The following is a 21,908-nucleotide window of genomic DNA, read 5'->3' as shown; positions in this document are numbered from 1 at the left end:
AATGTTGCACACAAAGAAAATCGAAAGAGAAAAGGGAGAATTGAGAAAAAGGGGGGTCGAGAATGGACTGAAAAAAGAGAGGTTCAGTCTTTCTCTGAGTTTTTCCGGTGAAACTTGCCAAGAAATCGATCTTTAGTTCGTCGCTCGTTTGAACCATTTCTAGAATTATCAAAATTTCTTCATTCTGCTCTTGATTTCTGAGTTAGATCCGGATGACGACATTAAGTTTCGCCAGAAAATGTTGAAACAGTAGGGATTCTTCACTGAAACTGGTCATATTATGTGTTGGTCACATGATAGTTCTTGCGTATGGGTCTGATTTTTGTGCTGTAGTGATTTCGTCTTGGGTTCATCGATATTCATTGCTGGTTCTGCGATTTGGGTTTCTATTCGCCCTAACTCGTTCGTCGAGTCCAGCCTCGGATTTTAATTCTCTATATCGAGTTTGAAGTTGGGTTCGTTGTTGAGGTTTTTGTTCGAGGTTTCGAATGCGGATTTCTTTAACACATATTATCACGAAGTCATTTCTTCGAAGGTCCATTTCTAATCCTTGCCTTTTGATTTTCTTGTTATGGTATTTAGTAGGTGGATGTTGTGGTAGTGTATTGTTTGTTGATTGGACATTTTTGGTGATTGGTGCTGTCTTATCTGAATAAGTAGTTGTTAGCATGAAATCAATGATGATATGTATGGATAATTGTGCTCGTGTTTAAAAACTGTCATGTATAAATATGGGGGGGATCGGAATTGCGAACTAATGAAGTAATGTGAATTGTTTGGTTGGACTTGAAATGGATATCGATATCGTTGAATTCAGATTAGTTTTGGTTTATAATGTTGAACACAATAGTAGTATGCTTAGGTCGAAATAGATAGGCAATGTAGGTTCGGGTAGGCAGAAATCTAGGATGTAATGTGTTTGATCGAATGTTTAAATGTGTGTTTTGTTTAGTTAGTTAGCTTATTTAATTCAAATGTATTCATTTTACTGGGGAATGCCTCGAGATCTTATGTACTTATTCACTGGGGAATGCCCCGAGGTACCTTGTACTCGAAAGACGCTTGCGATGAAAGCCCAGGGCATCGGGTAAAGCATTGGAGCGTAGTTTAGGATTAGGATAGGTTTACTTTTCAGCACCCTTTTTATTTTCGGGTTGTAATAATCAGACTGGACACTATAATTTTAAATTTGTTTTGTTTTATTTGATTGATTGATTCTTTTGTGTATTTTTGTGTGGTTTATACATTCATAATATCAAATTAGTCGATATGCTCCACCAAGCGACCGTGGTCGAACCACGAGATCGAGGGGTGCCTAACACCTTCCCCTCGGTCAACAGAATTTCTTAGTCGGAATCTTTGTTCGCAAACCAGTTTAAAGAGTCAAATGATTTTGAAAAGGATTTTCCAATGGTGACTTGGCACACCAAATTATGCCAAGTGGCGACTCTGAGTTTTGAATGTAAAAGGTCCTTTTCGAAACAAATTATCTTCATTTTGTCACTTTAATAATGAAAACCCTTTCGAACTTAAAATATAATCGTTTCGGAGTTGTGTGACAATATTTGTGTGAAGTAGGCCAACTATTTTGTAACGAGGAATACTCACAATTACATGGCACCTCTATTCGATCTTCTAATAGAGTTTGGAGTCGGAAGCTAATTTAGTTACAGTCAATTATGTGAAATATAATATGCGTAAAATAAAAAAGGTAAAATGACCTTCTGGACCCTTGTACTATGTCGGTTTTATAAGTTGGATAGTTTTACTTACATGTTTGTCATCTGGACCCCTGAACTCACTAAAAAACAGCATTTTAAATCCTTTTTTGGTGAGTGACACACTCTCCCCACGTCATCTGCCACGTTTGTCTCATCTTCCACGTCATCTGCCACGTCTGTCTCATCTGCCACGTCATTTAAAAAAAAAGTATTACATTAAATTCCAAGTCATTTTTATAATGCTAAATAACAAATTAAATATTAAAATTAATTTAATTAAATAAGAAAAAATTATAATTGTAGAAAAATTTGAATAATCATGTTTTTATTTTTTTCTCACAAATTAAACATCAAATTCATTCCAAATAATTAAAATTATTTTCCAACTAATCTAAATTTTTAACTATAAATTCATATATACAAACATAATAAATTTTTTCTTTTAAAATTTGAATATCTTTAAAAAATTCACAAAAAGTTTAATTTTTTTCAAGCGAAATTCGCTAATTTTTTTCAATATTCACTATCACTCACTTTCAATTCAAATTTAAATTTTAATCCCCCCCAAAAAAAGATTTCAAATTTAAATTTTTATTCAAAAAAATAAATGAAAAGAATTGAATTGAGAGAAAATTAAAATAAAAAATAAAAAGTGAAGGTGGGGGGGGGGGGGGGGAGGGGGGGGAGGGGGGGGGGGGGGGGGGGGGGGGGGCTGGGGTGGGGGGATGGGGCTGGGAGGGGTGTGGGGGCTGGAGGTGGGGTGAGGAGGGGCTGGACCGGGTTGGTAAGGTATGGGGGTGGGGGGGACGGGGCTGGGGGTGGGGGATAGGGTTGGGTAAGGTGTGGGGGTGAGGACGGGCTGGGGTGTGGGTGAGGAAGGGTTGGACAGGTGTTGGGGTGGGGTGAGGGGGCTGGAGGTGGGGTGGGATGGGGCTGGGTGGGGTGTGGGGGTGGGGACGAGCTAGGGTGTGGTGGGGAGGAAAAAAAATATTTTTTTAATTTTTTTTTTTAAAAATAAATTATTTTTAAAAATATTTTTATATTTAAAAAGATGAAGGGAAAAAAGGATCCTTTTTAATTTTAATATTATTTTTATTTTATTTTTTAATTATTTTAATGTAAAATTGGCCTAAATTGACCTTCACTGGCACCCCAGGCGAGTGACTACACTCTCTTTGTCCTAATCACCATTTCAATGCCACATAGGCAAGATCAAAGGTCAAAGGGTGCAAAAATGTTGTTTTTAAATGGGTTTAAGGGTTTAGATGACAAACATGTAAGTAGAAGTGTCCAACTTACAAAATCGATATAGTACAGGAATCCAGAAGATGATTTGTGACCCTTAATATTTCCCAGTTGGTGGAAGTTGTGTCCCAAGGCCTCTGAATTCATTTGATTGTCACCAAAGTCCAAATATTTTTTTGAACAAAACTTACACATTATCATTTATCAGCAGATATTAGTGGTAGACAGTAAAATTAAACTGCACCCACAAATAAACAAACACATTAGTTCATTCGCCAAGAGTTTTTGCATGCATTCGGGATCATAAACAAACTCACATGCATTGTGATCAACACAGAATGCTTTGACCAATTTGACATAATCTGGCTGGTCATAGTCCTCTGCTAACACACAAAACTGTGCAGCATGCTCTCTACAATAAAAGGGAATATAGTAGAGTGAATGGTGATTTATTGATGAGATGCATGGTTATGATATTATTAGTGATGAAATTATTGTATGTCATATGTATACCCGGTGTATGTCGTTATACAGAGGCGGAGCCAGGATTTCAAGTAAGGGGATTCAATATTCAAAGAAAACTAAGTCGAAGGGGGTTCAACACCTACTATAATCACATAAAAATAATTTTAATCATGTATAAATAGTATATTTTTCCGTCGAACGAACTCCCTAAAGAGGGTTGGCTCTGCCTCTGTCGTTATATGTCATGTGCTAAGTTGCTCGGACGCTTCAAAAATATTATCGCACCCGTGTCGGATTCTTCAGAAATACACTATTTTTGGAGGATCCGACATGCACCCGTAGATATTTTTGAAAGATTCGAGCAACTTAGGCCATGTGTATCACTATATGCATCTCATGTGTATTGTCGCATGTATTACAGTATATATAGTGACGTATTATATACTAACATATACGTGGGATACAAACTTTGCATATTATATATGTTATTATATTATATATCATGTATATGTTAATCTATAAAAAAAATTGCTAAAATTGACATAGTGCAATTTTATTTTATTTTTTGCGATCACAATTTTTGGGTCTACTCTAATGATTTTTCAATGAAGTAACGATAATAGTCGTGAGTAGGGGTGTTCATGGATCGGTTTGGGTCGGTTATTGGTCAAAACCATAACCAAACCAACTTAATCGGTTTTAAAATTTTTAAAACCAAACCAAACCAACACAAAAAAATAACCGTCGGTTTGATTCTTATCGGTTTAGTTCGGTTCGGTTTTTCAGTTTATAACTTTAGTTAATGATAAAAGCGAAAATTTTTCTTAAAAAAATTCAATCCAACATATGAGATGTCAACCGAGTGTTGTTTCTCACCTTGAAACTAAGATGTCAATTTAGTGTTATACTTAGGCAAAACCATGAACAACACCATACAAACGCTCCTACAAAAGTATTTAGAAACTACATATAAGAGAATGATATGATAACCCCCAAAAGGTAAACACATAATTTTTTTGCACATTAGGGACCAAAAAGAAAGTTCAAAACTAGTGATTAACTATAATCTAATAAAACTCACCTTTAAAATTTCGTAGACAACAAGATAATTTTCACAATTAGTATCATTTGCTATTCAAAGCACGAAAATCATATAGAATCTCATAACGTACCATCAACTAGATGGAGATATATGACTAAAAGTGCTATGACTAAAGTTAAATTCATGATTAAAATTTAAAATATAAAAACTATTTATATTTTATTTATGAATAATATATAAATAATTTATATATGCACCTGTATGTGTGTGTGTATATATATATATATAATTTTTATCGGTTTGGTTTGGTTATTTTGTTGGTTATTTTAGAATAAAATCAAAATCAAACCACATAATTATCAGTTTTAAAATTTAAAACCAAACCTAACCAAATATAAATTTTTTTTAATCGATTTAATTTGATTTGCGATTCAATTTGATTTTTAACCAAATTGTGAACACCCCTAGTCGTGAGGATGTTAGATGAGAATAGTGACGGTTAGAGTTAATGAGAATGGGAAATAAGAAAAATGAAAAAACAAAATTAAACACTTCAATTTTATAAGTTATATAGACAGCTAGATTTTATAATTTATACGTTATTGCAAAACTAATATTTCTATATTTTGTACCTTTTGATTTGCAAATACTTATTATCCTTATCAAAATAGATATTTCATAATATTTATCATTTTAGAAAATTGAGACATATTGAGTATATATTCTTTATATTTTATTTTATTCGTAGGAGAAGCACACTTTTCATTAATTAAAGAAATTAAACAGACATGATCTAAAAAATTAATTAAGGATATAATGGTAAAATACATACTTTCTTAATTTTGTTTTACTTGAACTTATACTAAAAACAATTATTTTAATTAACTTATTCAATTTATGAAATAAAATTTTTTTATTGTATTTTCTTTTTCTGATGAATTGATATGATCTGCGTACATTCTATCCTCCCAGGTTTCACTATGTGTAAATATACTGAGTTTATTGTTATTTCTCTCAAAATAGTTTACATGTATAAATTTTATACAACTTTTGAAAAAATTAATAAGAGATAAAATTTAACTAATCTGATGCTATTATATTTTTAATCTTGATTGCAATGTTATTCAATTAATATGTGAATTAATTACTAAGTTGGGGAAAAGTGGTTAATTATTATTAATTAATTAATTAGAAAACCCAAAGATATAGTCGTATACATTTGTGGATAATCTCTGTGTCTCCCTCGTTTCTCGTGTGTGCTGAAAAATGTCTACTTCTCTACTCCCTTTTACTCCTTCCCCACTCACCAACTCCTACAGGTAACCTACCCTAACCCCCCCCCCCCCCCCCCCCCCTTCTTTGTTCCTTTTTTTTTTTTTTTTGCTTATTTTTTAATTCAATGAGTACTTTGTTTTGTATATTTCAGGAAGAATGTTGTGTTTTCAAGTACCCATTTAGGTATATTGTCCTTCTCCTTTAATCAACCTTGTTGTCAAAGTTGTAATTTTAAGCTTTGCTTTCCCATTGGTGGTGGCACGAGGGGGAATTGTGTTGTCTCAGCTACCTCTTCCAAATTGTACCAAAACAAAGAAATTGATTCAAGGTATGGACTTTGCTTCTATTTAATTGTTAAAATACTGTTTTGTTTCACATTGTAACAGTCAAATACTTTGATTGTTTCATTGCTTTTCTTGTTTCACTAAAAAAGTTATTGTTAAGTATTCTATCATGATATTCCCTTAAAAAATTGTTTTTTTTTTTACTAAACTAAACTTGTTAATTATGTTTTGGAACTTTGGATTTGACTACGACTACTGTATGTAGTTATTTAACCCTAAGGGTAGTATGAAAAACATGTAACTTTCTTGATTTGCTAGAATGGACAAGTATAACGAAACATCTAATTTTGGTATAGGGGCCAAGTAAAATAAGATGGAGGGATAGAATTAACAATAATCGTGTCAGAATGGAACTACTTTCACTTGTGTGTCGCAATAGCTTACTATTGCAGTATAACACCGGCATTTTGTGCTTTTCAATAGGTGAATACATTAAGAAATAGTTCTTAATGACTGTAATCAACAACAACATACCCAGAATATTTCCACAAAGTGGGCTCTGGGGAGGGTAAAGTGTACGCAGTCTGTATTGCTACCTCAGAGGTGAGGTAGAGAGGCTGTTTCCGATCTTGATAACTGTAATCCATCAATGAAATGAGTAGCATTTTGACAGAATTATATTTAGGTTGTTACTAACAGATAATTTATGATAAAACAAAATAGAAATATCAGTTCCATTGCCCATTAATGTACATAGAGCAACTCTTAATTGTGTTAGAACTTTACCTTATAAAGAAATTGCTACTTAATTTTATTAGTGGAAGAGAATAGAAAACTAAGACGATTTGATGAGGAAAGACAGCAGACTAAAGACATGAAGATGGAGTGCGAGTGAAGACATCAAGCCAAACCTTTTATTTTTTGATGAAAGGCTCCAAGAAAACTCTCCTTAAATTTTTCTCAAGCGGAGGATATGTTAATATAATGGCTTTCATTAAGTTGCTAATCTTCTAAATCTTAGTATTTAGAGGGTGAATACGGCTAATTGAGTTTTGACGCACACCATTGACTCAAAAACTATTAGGCGTGCTTGGGGTGTTTGGCGATGGGCATGCCAAGCTCATGCCCAGATAGTTGAGGCACATGTCTCATGAGGAAACTCAGGAAAGCACCTCATTACATCTGACTCATGATGTTTTAGAGTGATGCAGATTCCAAAAACGCCTTTTATTACACTAGTTGTACTAGGTCTACTACTTTGAGTTGATATTACAATCCAGTTGTGAATAATGGTTGACAGTTTTATCAATAGACCATACAGCTATTTTCATATGCTTCTCTTCATTCTGGATTTTAATGGCTCATGCTAAACACAAGTATGGGAGATTAGATCAAAGTCTAGTCAGGGACGGAGAACCAAAGTTCTGAAAGCTGAAGCATTTTTTTTCTTTGAAACTGGTAACAGTAATCTAAAGCATCTTTATAACTGTTATATTTTGTTAAGTAATGAAACATTTGTTATTATGGCGCTAAACTCATTCGTTGGTGGAATACATTAGTAGTCCTTACACATAGACTATCTCCTCATTTTAAAGAAATCCTGATGAATTCTAAACCTTTCAATAGCTTTAGAGTATATAGATTCTGCAGACTTGTGTAGTATATCCATTGAGAACTACAATGTCAGCATGTGTTTTCAGCAGGTATACAGATTTAAAGGAGAACGTGCCTAGCAACCTGAATGTTCTTGAGGAGCAACTGAGGGACTTATTTAATGAAGTCCACGCCATGATAAAAATAGGGAAGGAAAATGAGGCCAGAGATTTGCTTCTAGCAAATTTTGAAGCTGTCAAAGAACAGATGGATGCAGGTAACAAGGGTATAGAAGAAGCTGCTATTCTTGATGTAACAGCCTTGGGGTACATGGCCCTCGGTGACCTAAGGACTGTCAAACCCCTGTTGGATGTGGTAATTCTTTCCCTTGCCATAAATGCTAATTCCTCATTCTTGTTTTGTATCATTAGTTCGCGAAAGGATCAAGTGACCTTTCAAGGGGCAGAAATATGCTGCAAAAATTAATTAGGAGTACTAGAGCATGGAGACATGATTCAAACATCTTCCTTGGAAGTTTCAAGTCCAACTATCTCTGTTATGAATGGGCCGAAAGCAGTTATGGGTAAAGCAGCCCAATACCACATCAAGTGGCTATGTGGGGGATACGGGTTAATAAATAACACATTTTAGTAAGAATAGATTTATGCAAATTGTGATAATTGCTTAGGCAAAACTATGCTTCTCATCCCCAATTCTCTCTAGGCCTCTCATCCCCTTCTACTATTATTCCTCTTCTTATTTCTCTTTTCCGTATTAATCAAAGTTGATTTGTTTTGTTCACTTTGTGTATTGATTGTTGAGTTGAGAATTTGGGTTCGTTACAATCTCTGTGAAAAACAAATCATTTATTGACATGAGAACTTTCTCTTTTACTGCAATAATATAACTTTATTGTTTTAGAATTCATACTTGTCCTTATTTTAGTCACCCTTTCCTGTATTTTGGGTGGCCGGCATGATGTACTGGCAGTTGAGCGAGATTGTTGGTGACTTGAAAGATGAAGAGCCTCTTCTGGACTCAATACTCACACATATGGGTAATATGTATGAAAAGTTGGAAAATTTTGAGATGTCCATTTGTCTGTATAGAAGAGCTGTCAAAGTTCTTGAGAGACTATATGGTAAGTAATAATATTTTTTTACTTTATTGTTGTTGTTTATTGTACGTCTGGATATATTTGTGTGAGATGGTGCTTCTGCTTATGTTTTTAAAATAGAATTCTACATCATCAACTATGGGGTTGGATTTGGTTTCCATACAACTGTATAGAAATATATGGTTTAGTTGTTTGATAAATCTGTAAATTTCTGAACTATACAACAACAACAGACCCAGTGTATTCCCACAAAGTGAGGTCTGGGAGGGTAAAATGTATGCAGTCCATACCACTACCTCCGAAGAGGTAGAGAGTCTGTTTCCGATAGACCCCCGGCTTAAGAATGAGAATAGTATACCAAGGCCGTACTGAAACAAGAGACATGGTGGATAACAAAAACAGAAATAAGAGATAAGAAATACAACAACAACAACAACAAACCCAGTGTATTCCCACTTAGTGGGGTCTGGGGGGGTAAGATGTACGCAGTCCATACCTCTACCTCTGATGAAGTAGAAAGGCTGTTTCCGAAAGACCCCCGGCTCAAGTCACGAGATATCACACAAACACATAGTACAGCACAGAAGCAGATGACATAACATAGATACGGCACCCATAAGGAAAAATAAGAGATAAGAAATAATAACAATAAATATCAGAGAATTCTGAAATAAGAGAAAATACGAGCAATACGCAATAGATATAAGAAAACGGATACTCACCTAGTAGTGACATACTCTCTCAATACCTAAAACACCCACCACACCCAAACTCTCCTAACCCCTAGCCACAACCCACACACTCACGCTAGCCTTCTACCCTAATTCGCGACCTCCACACCTTCCTATCTAGGGTCATGTCCCCAGTAAGCTGAAGCTGCTCCATGTCATGCCTAATCACCTCCCTCCAGTATTTCTTTGGCCTACCTCTACTCCTCCTGAATCCATCCAAAGCTAGCCTCTCACATCTCCGAACAGAGGCATCCGTGCTCCTCCTCATCACATGCCCAAACCATCTCAACCTGCCTTCTCGCATCTTGTCCTCCACCGAAGCCACTCTCACCTTCTCCCGGATAATCTCATTCCTACCTTTATCTCCTCTAGTAAGACCACACATCCAACGCAACGTTCTTATTTCCGCCACCTTCAATCTTTAGATATGGGATTTCTTGACTGACCAACACTCCGCTCTATACAGCATGGCCGGACGGACTGCCACTCTATAGAATTTGCCTTTAAGTTTAAGGGGCGCCTTCTTATCACACAACACTCCCGAGGCGAGCCTCCACTTCATCCAACCAGCTCCAATACGTTTAGAAACATCCTCATCAATCTCGTCATTCCCCTTAGACCCAAGATACTTAAAACTATCCTTCTTACAAACATCCTGAGATTCCAACCTCACCACCACACCATCCTCCTGATTCGAGTCACTAAACTTGCATTCTAAATACTCCGTCTTGGACCTACTCAACCTGAACCCTTTGATTCAAGGGTTTGCCTCCAAACCTCCAATTTCTCATTCACACTCCCCCCGCGACTCATCAATCAGCACTACATCATCCGCAAATAACATACACCACGGTACCTCACCTTGAGTACTCCGAGTCAACACGTCCATCACCAACGCAAAAAGGAACGGGCTTAGGGTCGAACCCTGGTGCAAACCTGTCTTGACCGAAAAATGCCCTGAGTCTCCTCCCGCCATCCTCACTCAAGTCTTCCCTCCATCGTACATGTCCTTAATAGCTCTGATGTACGCCACTGGAACTTCTCTCACCTCCAGGCATCTCCAAAGAACTTCCCTAGGGACTTTGTCATACGCCTTCTCCAGATCGATGAACACCATGTGCAAATCCCTCTTCCTTTCCCTATACTGCTCCACCAATCTTCTCACCAGGTGGATTGCCTCTGTCGTCGAGCGACCAGGCATAAAACCAAACCAATTCTCCGAAATGGGCACGATCCTCCTCAATCTCCGCTCAACCACCCTCTCCCAAATCTTCATAGTGTGGCTCAACAGCTTAATACCCCTATAGTTGTTGCAACTCTGAAAGTCACCCTTATTTTTATATAACGGAATCATCGTACTCCATCTCCAAGCCTCAGGCAAATTTCTTAACTATCAGTGCTTCTTTTCTCTATGGCTGATATATGGTTGAAAGCAGTTTGGTCATACTTTTATTTTACATTACAGGAAATACCAGTTCTTTTATAGTCACGCCATTGTTAGGGATGGCAAAAGTCCTGGGTGCTAATGGAAAAACCAAAAAAGCAATAGAAACATATCATCGCGTGGTTAAAATTATCGAATCTAGTAGGGGTGAAGAAAGTGTGGAACTGGTAGTACCTTTATTTGGCATGGGCAATCTTCTTCTGAAGGAAAGGAGAGTGGCTGATGCAGAAGTTGCTTTTAATAGGTGATCACTGTTCTTACATGTATTTTGATTCTTGACCATTTCGTTTCTGTAGTCACCAATGCTAACTTGTTCTCCCTTTTATTTGCATATGATGTAGAATTTTGACCACGTACGTGAAGTTATATGGAGAAAATGATGGCAGAGTTGGACTGTCTCTGAGTTATCTTGCTCGTGTGAAATGTGCTAAAGGTGAATTTAATGATTTTCCTACTTGTGGCGGTCAGTTTTTTTTTCCTTTTTCTTCTTTCTTTGCTGTTCCTGGAGTCACATAATCTTCTCCTTCTATGGTTGCCATTACTCGAGTAATGAAGCAAGCAGCGACATGGTTGATACTGAAGTAACTCGCCCAAAAGCAACCACAAGATAGGACTAATGCTTGAACAGCTAAGTAAATTTGAATAGCTAATGGTGAAATGGTGAACTTGACATTATTGTGTTCCAGAGATTCCAGTTGCTTGTAGCTTTCATCTTCCTGCAAGTGGTAGATCATAGTTAACTGGTTTTCAATCCAAAAGTAGGAGGATTACAAGTTGCGATGCTTTCTATGCTCTGTGTCCATTAAATTATTCCTGTTTTGATAATTGCTCCAAAAAAGGGGGTACTGTGTTCACATGTGTGGTGCTTTACAGGAGATGTGAATGAAGCCATTGATCTGTATAAAGAGGCTCTTCGCATGCTGAAGGATTCTGATTATATAGCCGTTGATGATCAAATAATGGAGAAGATGAGAGTAGACTTGGCTGAACTACTTCATGCGGTTGGAAGGTGAGGATGATGTGTTAATTAAACTTTGGGTTAGTTACAAACATCCTCGACTTTTGCAACAAAAACTTTTTTCTCACATAAATTCCTTAACTTTTGATCCGGAGGCACATAAGTTTCCTGCTATTTTTTAAATTATGGAATCACCCTCATGTCTAAATTGTTTGATAAATGCTTTTCATCGCGTTAATTTATTCTTAATTTTAACGAGTAACAAATTTTGGCCTTTTTAAAATAAATTCTAACTTGCCATCTGTATTTCAATAAATTCTTAGTTTTATTGCATTTAGTAAAGTCGATTCCTATATGCTACTCAGCAACATTTCCTTGAGAACTAAAATCAAATATAGTTTCTTATCCTTTACTTTCCGTTTTTACCTTTTTCGATAAATTACTACCCCTTATGACTTAAGTTGGACTTAATTCGCTCGAGAATTGTGAGGTACTTACATTAAGAAGATATGAAGCATAGAAATAAAACTAAATAAAACTTCTCATATACGTGTATATTTTGACACATTACAACTCGATTCTGAAAAGATTCTCAATACTCACGTTCAGTGTTTATAGAATAATTTAAAATAGGGGCAAATTGTTCTTAAGAATAAACTATGCAAATTGCAATACTTAAGCTTCTTTATAGGGCTTGTTCTTTTGAGTACTGCTTTAACACTCATTTATCTTTCAGAAGTGAAGAAGGCCGTGCACTACTGGAGGAGTGCTTGTTGATAGCTGAGAAGTTCAAGGGAGAAGGGCATCCTAGTTCAGTCGCTCATCTAGTGAATCTAGCCACTTCTTATTCACAGTCCAAACTTTTTGCAGAAGCTGAGCGCTTGCTAAGGATGAGTTTGCAGATTATGTTTAAGAATGTTTCACCTGATGATCAATCCATTACTTTCCCAATGCTGCATCTTGCAGTTACTCTTTACAATATAAACCGTAATGAGGAAGCCGAAAAATATGCATTAGAGGTTCTGCATATCCGTGAGAAGGCATTTGGAAAAGATTCTCTACCTGTTGGTAAGCTTGTCCTTTTCCTTTTGCTTTATTGTCAGCTTGTATGTTTCAATCTGTTAGTGGAAAATGTTTGCCGTCGATTGTATATATGTTTGCAAGCTGTTTACCATTAATGTACTATCTGCTTGTCCTCTTTATTTGTGTTTATGAAAGTAGTAGCTGGTTCTTTTCTTTCATTTCTCCCCGTTAGTCTAAAGGGTTTCTATATGCAGGGGAGGCACTTGACTGTTTGGTCTCCATTCAAACCCGGCTGGGGAAGGATGACGGTGAATTGCTGGAGTTGCTCAAGAGGGTACTGAAAATTCAAGAGAAAGCTTTTGGTACTGACAGTGAAGAAGTCATGGAAACACTTAAAAAAGTAGTATATTACTTGGAGAAGACGGGGAGGAAACATGAGATGCTCCCTCTGCAAAGAAGATTATCAAAGCTCCAGACTAAATATAAGCAAATGGTTCAATATTAAAGATCCTACAAGGCACATGTTTGATGTGTAATTGCTTTCATGCTATTAACAGTGCCAGATCATTGTGATTGTGCAGCAAGATAGACATATCTTTCGATTGGGACTGTGCATGTCTCAGTAGGAAAAGAGACACTGGAGTATAGCACAAGATCGGGCTTACTGCCATGGTGAACAAGGTAAGCAGACGAAACTAACAAAGATAAAATGACAGGCATGTGAAAGAAATTCTTCTAAGCTATATCTATCCAAGAGTGTAAAAGTGATATTTCAGAGAACATTCAAAGCTAGGTACGAAAATTCAGGGGACAGTATTATCAACTGTTTCATAACTAGCTTCATAATATCAACAGTTCAAAACCAGTTCTCGAGTCCTAACTAGCTTCATAATATCAACAGTTCCGTGGTTAATAATGGATTAATGGTTGCTGAGTACTTTTAACAATCAAAAAAGTAATGGTTGCTGCAGTTGTGTCCTACTGTACTTTCATTAGTTCACCTCTTTGTTCCATTGTTTTTTACTTTTCTTGCTGTTCCTTTTTTATTTTGTTTATTCATCTTCTTCAAGCATTGAAGCCTTGCTTACCATCTATCCTGCTACCCTTTTGCTTCTAATAGGTGTGGAGAGATGCATTCAATATGTCGACCCAAATAGGACAGTGTCCACATTCCAACTACAATCTGATTGACTAAAACGTACAATACTACAATGTAGTCAAACAGTGGAAAGTGATAGCAAAGTCCGATCATCTTTTGGAGATGAAAAATGTCACTGCCGACTCCTTTTGACTCCCTTCACATGACATAGAGCCGTTGATCTACTTGATTGAAATTACATCGGCGGTGCATAGAGAATCTGAAGGTTGTGGAAGGACTTGCTCTTTCCATATACAGGCACGAGCTGTAAGTCTGCAACATAACTGGCTAATCTGAAGGTCGAAGAAGCATATGCTCTTTCTTTTTAGCATAAATGTTATAAGATAGCAAAACCGTTGTTTAACCTGCATTTGTTAATGATTTCTAGTGGCACACATACATACATTTTGCTTTACCCATTGTCCAGATTCTTGAAATAATTGCAGTTCTTGTATTTGAGCTATTCTTATTTTGGAACTGAATTATTGATGTGAATATATTATCAATTGTCACAGAAATATAGTGAATCATAGGAAAATAACGTGGTGTTAATTTTATCATTATACATATTTGGAATACTAACTTCTTCCTAATTCATATCTAATCAAAAATCAAGTTTTTTTTCTTTTAAAGACATTTAAGTATAATGTTCAAATGATAAGTATCCAATTAAGGTCACTACTAAAAAGCGTAATTGAGAACTTTCAAAGCGTAGGTGTAGAAAAATCTCATGCAGACTACAGAGAAAAGTCTACAGTCGGGGGGACCAATGCAGGAGCCCTCCTAGTCTACGTTTTTTTTTTTTTTTTTTTTTTTTTTTTATCGTATGTTTAGTATTACCTTGTGTAAGACGCATTAAAACTATCAAAGATTTTTCTTGAAATATCTCACAACTACCCTCCATGATAATCTCATAGGTGCTTTCGTTTAAAATACCACCAGAGACTAGAATTGCGCCCCACTATATGCATGTACATATTTTAAAAAGATCTTTTAGTTTTACATGTCTCATCTGATCATGAAAATAATAATAGTTTTACATCTCAAACTAGCCTTAGAAGGTCAACATCAACTATATATGTTATTTTCCAAAATATGGGTACGTAGAATCTGTATAACAGAACAATAACTTCAACTCGTGTTCAAGTATGAACAAGAACACAATGAAGTTTTAAATACCCTCAACACAAGATCAAAAGGACCTTTCCAAGAGGTGTATTTATCTTTCAGAAAATAAAGATGAAACAGAAATGTTTAAGGCCAAGTCGTCCGAATTCACGGATTTTCCGTAAGGAATAATTCCCCTCACTGTACTCGAGGTTATGGAATCTTCCTCCCAGAATAAAATGGCCTTCAATCCGACTATAGCGGTACCTCAAATAGGCGGATTCTTCGAACACACTCACGGTTTGAATGATCACACTTAGAGTATTTTTAAGACAAGAAGAATGTTTTGTAATATCAAACTTTCTGTATTTTCTATTTTATAAACCTGTGGATGAAACCAGGGTTATATAGCCACTAGATGCCCCTTTGAAAATGTGGCATTGGTTCATAATAGAGGTGTGTGACTCTTCCTGAAAATGCATGTCTATTCACTTAAAACAATGCATATTTTTCTGAAACAGTGCACTAGTTCACTGAAATAGTGTGTATTTTCGTTGAAAAGTTGCAACTTTCTGAAACTGTGCAATCTTCTGTAACAAAAGCAACAATCTGAAACAGTGCAACGTAACCTTCTGTAACTGTAACAGAAGCAACAATCTGAAGCAGCCTTCTGTATAAACGGAGGCCGAAACAGTTTCCTTGGCATTCTTCGAAATTCAAATAAATTTTGTCCAAAAAGATAGATCTTATCGATTGATCATTTGACAAATCCAAATCCAAATCCAAATCCGAAGTCGAGCCGAGCGAGCGACGACGACGACGGCGCGAGGCATCATTTATCTCATTATAAACACTCTCAAGTTCTCAAATAAATTTTGTTCAAAAATATAGATCTCATCGATCGATCATTTGACAAATTCAAATTCAAATCCGAAGCCAAGGCCAAAGCCAAAGCCGAAGTCGAGCCGAGCGAGCGACGACGACGACGGCGACGGCGCGAGGCATAATTTATTTCTTGCCTCACTTTCCATATGGAGTAAGTGTTTCTCATTATAAACACTGTCAAGTTCTCTTCTTCCACCAATGTGGGAGAAAGAGTAAACTTGCCATTTTGGGAGTACACTTTCCATTTTTAATGTCTCCTTTCCTCCACCCTTTTACTCTCCATTTATCCATTCACACTCTTTCATTACTATGAACCCAACAATCTTCCACATGAATAGGGAATGGTTATTTTTCGTAAAATTTTTACGGACAAGTATGTGATCATCAAGCAAAGACTGATTGCATCTAGATAAGTGGGTTTCCCTTTGAACTTTCTGTAGTGAACATGCATCGGATGCACTTGATCAATCGGTAGATTTGATATCTTTGAACCGTCGAGCTTTAATGTACACCTAGATAACACATGTCACACAACTAGCTTTTTATCGTTTATGGTTCTTACGGTTTTGTTCTTTTCAGCTATGAACACGTCCCGGTTTTCATGAGAGCTTAGAGAATATGCCTTTACTAATATTCTCTTTGAACGGCTTCCACTTCGCCCACACATAGGTGATTTCTAAACGTTCAATCTTGTAGATTAAACTATTTGATCAAATCTGCCAAATTTAGATAATCATTAAACGACTTTTCACCTTAAGTCTTATCCTTGTTTACTATACATTGTCTACATCATGAGAATGGGTTGGGTAATTGACAATGTTGAACCTGTCAGACACAACTTTGTTTGATCTCCTTGAACCTAACTCTTGAAATCTCCAGTCTGCTAGGTAGAGTTACCGTCATGCTGACTTGTCCTAGGCCTTAAACCATTCCCTTAGATGTCCTTTCTACTCTTTCTCTAAATAGGCCTTTTGTAAGTGGATCTGACACATTATCCTTCGACTTTACATAGTTTACGGTGATAATTCCACTAGAGAGAAGTTCTCTAACGGTATTATATCTTCGTCTTATATGACGAGATTTACCGTTATACATCATGCTCCCTGCCCTACCAATTGCTGCTTGGCTATCACAGTGTATACATACTGGTGCCACTGGCTTGGGCCAATACGAAATATCTTTCAAGAAATTTTGGAGCCATTCTGCTTCTTCACCGGCTTTATCTAATGCGATAAATTCAGATTTCATTGTAGAGCGAGCGATACAAGTCTGTTTAGATGATTTCCAAGAAACTGCTCCTCCACCGATAGTAAATACATATCCACTTGTGGATTTCTGTTTGGATGATTTCCAAGAAACTGCTCCTCCACCGATAGTAAATACATATCCACTTGTGGATTTTACTTCGTTCGATCCGGTGATCCAATTTGCATCACTATATCCTTCAAGTACCACAGGATATTTATTATAATGCAAAGCATAATTTTGAGTGTATTTAAGATACCCCAAAACTCTTTTCATTGCCATCCAGTGAGTTTTGTTGGGATTACTCGTGTACCGACTCAATTCACTGATAGCGCATGCTATGTCTGGTCGTGTACAGTTCATTATATACATTAAACACTCCAATACTCTTGCGTACTCCAATTGCGAGTCACTTTCACCTTCATTCTTTCAAAGTGCAAAGCTCGCATCCAATGGAGTTTTGGCAATACCGAATTTCATATACTTGAACTTGTCAAGTACCTTTTTGATATAATGAGACTGTGACAATGCCAACCCTTGTGGAGTTCGATGGATTCTTATACCTAAGATCACATCTGCAACTCCAAGGTCCTTCATATCAAACTTACTCTCAAGCATTCGTTTTGTTGCATTTATGTCAGAAATGTCTCTACTGATGATCAACATATCATCCACGTATAAACATACAATGACTTGGTGATTTGGAGTGTCTTTAATATAAACACATTTATCACATTCATTTATTTTGAATTCGTTTGCCAACATGGTTTGGTCAAACTTCGCATGCCATTATTTTGGTGCTTGCTTTAGTCCATATAATGACTTGGTGAGTTTACACACCTTGTTTTTCTTTCCTGGAACCACAAAACCCTCAGGTTGTTCCATGTAAATTTCTTCTTCCAAATCTCCATTTAGGAATGCGGTTTTCACATCCATTTGATGGATTTGAAGATCATATACCGCCGCCAAGGCAATTAACATTCGAATTGAGGTTATCCTTATTACTGGCGAGTATGTATCAAATTAATCAAGGCCTTATTTCTGTTTGAAGTCTTTTACTACAAGTCTTGCCTTGTATTTGTCAATAGTACCATCCGCCTTCATTTTTCTTTTGAAGATCCATTTAGAACCTAAAGGTTTATTTCTGGGAGGAAGGTCAACCAATTCCCATGTATGGTTGCTTAAGATTGAATCTATCTCAATATTGACTGCCTTTTTCCAAAAGGATGAGTCTGACGAAGACATCGCTTCTTTAAATGTTTGAGGCTCATTTTCTAAGAGAAATGTTACAAAATTCGATCCAAACGAAGTTAACGTTCTTTGACGTGTACTGCGTCTTGGATTTTCTTCATTATGTACATTCTCACTCGGTTCATCCCGAGGTTGTTTAGATCCTCCGCTAAACTGTTCATGTCTAGTTTTATACGGGTAAATGTTTTCAAAGAATTCAGCATTGTCTGATTCAATTACCGTATTTTCACTAATATCCGGATATTCAGATTTATGAACCAAAAATCGACATCCCTTACTACTTTTAGCATATCCTATGAACACGCAGTTCACCGTTTTAGGTCCTATCTTAATCCTTTTAGGTATAGGAACTTGTATCTTTGCTAGACACCCCCACACTTTGAAATATTTCAAGTTAAGTTTCCTTCCTTTCCATTTTTCGTAAGGAATTGATTGTATCTTACTATGGGGAACTCTTTTGAGTATACGATTGGCCGTAAAGATAGCCTCCCCCCATAAGTTTTGCGGTAAACCCGAACTTATAAGTAAGACATTCATCATTTCTTTCAAAGTTTGGTTTTTCCTTTCTGCAATTCCATTAGATTGAGGTGAATATGGGGCCGTAGCTTGATGGATTATTCCATTCTCTACACATATTTGCGCAAAGGGAGATTCATATTCTCCACCCCTATCACTTCTTATCATTTTGATCATTTTGTCTAACTGATTTTCAACTTTAATTTTATATTGCCTAAACGCATCTATTGCTTCATCCTTACTATTTAGCAAGTAGACATAACAATATCTAGTGCAATCGTCAATAAAAGTTATGAAATACTTTTTCCCACCACAAGATGGTGTTGACTTCATATTACAAATGTCAGTGTGTATTAAGTCTAAGGGATTGGAATTCCTTTCAACGGACTTATAAGGATGCTTTGCATACTTCGATTCCACACACGTTTGACATTTTGATTTATTGCACTCAAAGTTTGGCAAAACTTCTAAGTTAATCAGTTTTCATAACGTTTTGTAATTAACATGGCCTAAACGTTCATGCCATAAATCATAAGACTCAAGCAAATAAGACAAATTCGAACTTTTATTCATTTCAACAGTCATCTTATAAAGGCCCTCCGTGAGATAGCCTTTTCCTATATACATTTCTCCTTTGCTCAATAAAAATTTTCCAGAAATGGTTACACAGTTGAATCCATTCTTATCTAGGAGTGAAACAGAAATTAAATTCCTACATAACTCCGGAACATATAACACATTGTTAAGTGTCAAGACCTTGTCGGAAGTCATCTTTAGGCAAATTTTTCCTATTCCCTCCACCTTAGCAGTAGCGGAGTTGGCCATGTAGAGTATTTCTTCTACTTGAGCCGGAGCAAATGATGAGAACAACTCTTTGTTTGTGCAAACATGGCGTGTGGCACCAAAATCCATCTACCATTCGCATCCATCATTTGACTTTCAGTTGTCATTTTTTCTGTCACCACAAGACAAAAAAATTAATATTTTTCAGAATACTATTAATAAAGTTAAATAACTTTAAACTCTTCTTCTTCTTGTTTCTAGTTAACAATGAGGTTTTTATTACTTCGAATCGTCAACCGAGTGAACCTTGACTTGTGATGAAGATTTTATGTCTTCTAATCACTAGTTAAATTCAAACGGAGTAGAAAGCCTAAGCTTTAATCTCCAAAAACAAGCAATACAGATTCTGTAAAGGTTATTCCTTAAGATTGTTATTTTCCACAATACGGGTACGTAGAATCTGTATAACAGAACAACAACTTCAACTCGTGTTCAAGTATGAACAAGAACACAATGAAGTTTTAAATACCCTCAACACAAGATCAAAAGGACCTTTCCAAGAGGTGTATTTATCTTTCAAAAAATAAAGATGAAACAGAAATGTTTAAGGTCAAGTCGTCCGAATTCACGGACTTTCCTTAAGGAATAATTCCCCTCATTGTACCCGAGGTTATGGAATCTTCCTTTCAGGATAAAATGGCCTTCAATCCGACTATAGCGGTACCTCAAATAGGCGGATTCTTCGAACACACTCACGGTTTGAATGATCACACTTAGAGTATTTTTAAGACAAGAAGAATGTTTTGTAATATGAAAATTTCTGTATTTTCTATTTTATAACCTGTGGATGAAACCAGGGTTATATATCCACTAGATGCCCCTTTGAAAAGGTGGCATTGGTTCATAATAGAGGTGTGTGAATCTTCCTGAAAATGCATATCTATTCACTTAAAATAATGCAGTATTTTTCTAAAACAGTGCACTGGTTCACTGAAACAGTGTGTATTTTCGTTGAAGAGTTGCAACTTTCTGAAACTGTGCAATCTTCTATAACAGAAGCAACAATCTGAAATAGTGCAACCTTTCTGAAATATTGTTACTGCATTTTTCCTTGGCATTCTTCGGAATTCAAATAAATTTTGTCCAAAAAGATAAATCTCATTGATCGTTTTTCAAATCCAAATCCGAAGCCGAGCCAAGCGATCGACAACGACAGCGCGAGACATCATTTATTTCTTGCCTCACTTGTCATGTGGAGTAAGTATTTCTCATTATAGACACTCTCAAGTTCTCTTCTTCCACCAATGTGGGAGAAAGAGTAAACTTGCCATTTTAGGAGTACACTTTCCATTTTTAGTGTCTCCTTTCCTCCATCCTTTTACTCTCCATTTTTCCATTCACACCATTTCATTACTATGAACCCAACAATATATACATAAAAAATAATTTTAACTATGTAGTCATAAGGTGGTTCTGCCCCTAGTTGGAGTTGAAATTGGAGTTGGTGTTGCATGTGTTTGGTTAAGAATAGAAATTGGAGTTATTTTTGAAATTTTGTCGAGAAATAGAAGTGAAAAAAAAAAGTGAAAACAAGTTTTACTTTTCAAAAATAATTTTCATTAAAGTGAAATAATTATTATCACTAAATACTATTATTTTCATTTTTCTCACTAAGATAAAATAATTTTTCAAAAAAAAATTCAGGCCAAACGCCGACGCATAAATTCTACGATAGACGGGAAAAAAAATTTTAAAAATATTTTAATGTAAAAGGGATAGAGTTTTTAAAATAGAATAGGATATGTTATCTATCTTGACACTGTGAATATATTTTTACATAATATTAATATTACCATAACATGGTAGTTACTATTATTATTTTTATCAAATTATCCATTAATACATATAATTATGTTTATTACCCTGTAAATTGTAACAACATGAAGTTCTACCGGTCAACATTTAAAAGTTAAATTATTATAAAATTAATAGGAAAGACCAAAGATTATTTTTAAAATTTTTCCTCATATTGGAGTTTTATATATTTGAGCTCAATATTTTAAATTCATTCATTGATGGTCTATT

General features: G+C 35.9%; 1 protein-coding gene across 4 annotated transcripts; it reads left to right on the top strand.

Moving 5' to 3' along the window:
- The first annotated feature begins 5,675 nt into the window (after positions 1 to 5,675).
- On the top strand, positions 5,676 to 14,499 carry LOC107863095 (nephrocystin-3). 4 transcript variants are annotated; one of them, XM_047409475.1, is made up of 10 exons: positions 5,676 to 5,792; positions 5,900 to 6,076; positions 7,733 to 8,000; positions 8,616 to 8,766; positions 10,939 to 11,161; positions 11,259 to 11,350; positions 11,791 to 11,926; positions 12,612 to 12,943; positions 13,153 to 13,691; positions 14,019 to 14,499. In XM_047409475.1, the coding sequence occupies exons 1-9, from the start codon at positions 5,740 to 5,742 to the stop codon at positions 13,401 to 13,403; spliced, it is 1,683 nt and encodes a 560-aa protein (XP_047265431.1). In that variant the 5' UTR covers positions 5,676 to 5,739; the 3' UTR covers positions 13,404 to 13,691; positions 14,019 to 14,499. The 4 variants fall into 4 exon arrangements, with proteins under 4 accessions (XP_047265431.1, XP_016564351.1, XP_047265432.1 ...); XM_016708865.2 differs by having other exon boundaries at positions 5,677 to 5,792; positions 7,736 to 8,000; positions 13,153 to 13,579; XM_047409476.1 differs by having other exon boundaries at positions 5,677 to 5,792; positions 7,736 to 8,000.
- Positions 14,500 to 21,908: the final 7,409 nt, after the last annotated feature.

The sequence above is a fragment of the Capsicum annuum genome, chromosome 3, assembly GCF_002878395.1.
Source record: "Capsicum annuum cultivar UCD-10X-F1 chromosome 3, UCD10Xv1.1, whole genome shotgun sequence".
NCBI classification, from domain to species: Eukaryota; Viridiplantae; Streptophyta; class Magnoliopsida; order Solanales; family Solanaceae; genus Capsicum; species Capsicum annuum.
Note: the sequence above shows the minus strand (reverse complement) of the source record. Positions and strands in the feature narration are given on the sequence as shown.

Excerpts from the sequence above, each read along its gene's own strand:
- LOC107863095 (XM_047409475.1), top strand. The coding sequence starts at position 5,740 with ATGTCTACTTCTCTACTCCCTTTTACTCCTTCCCCACTCACCAACTCC. Across the intron at positions 6,077-7,732 it reads AACAAAGAAATTGATTCAAG|CAGGTATACAGATTTAAAGG; the intron begins GTATGGACTTTG and ends ATGTGTTTTCAG. Across the intron at positions 11,351-11,790 it reads TCGTGTGAAATGTGCTAAAG|GAGATGTGAATGAAGCCATT; the intron begins GTGAATTTAATG and ends GGTGCTTTACAG.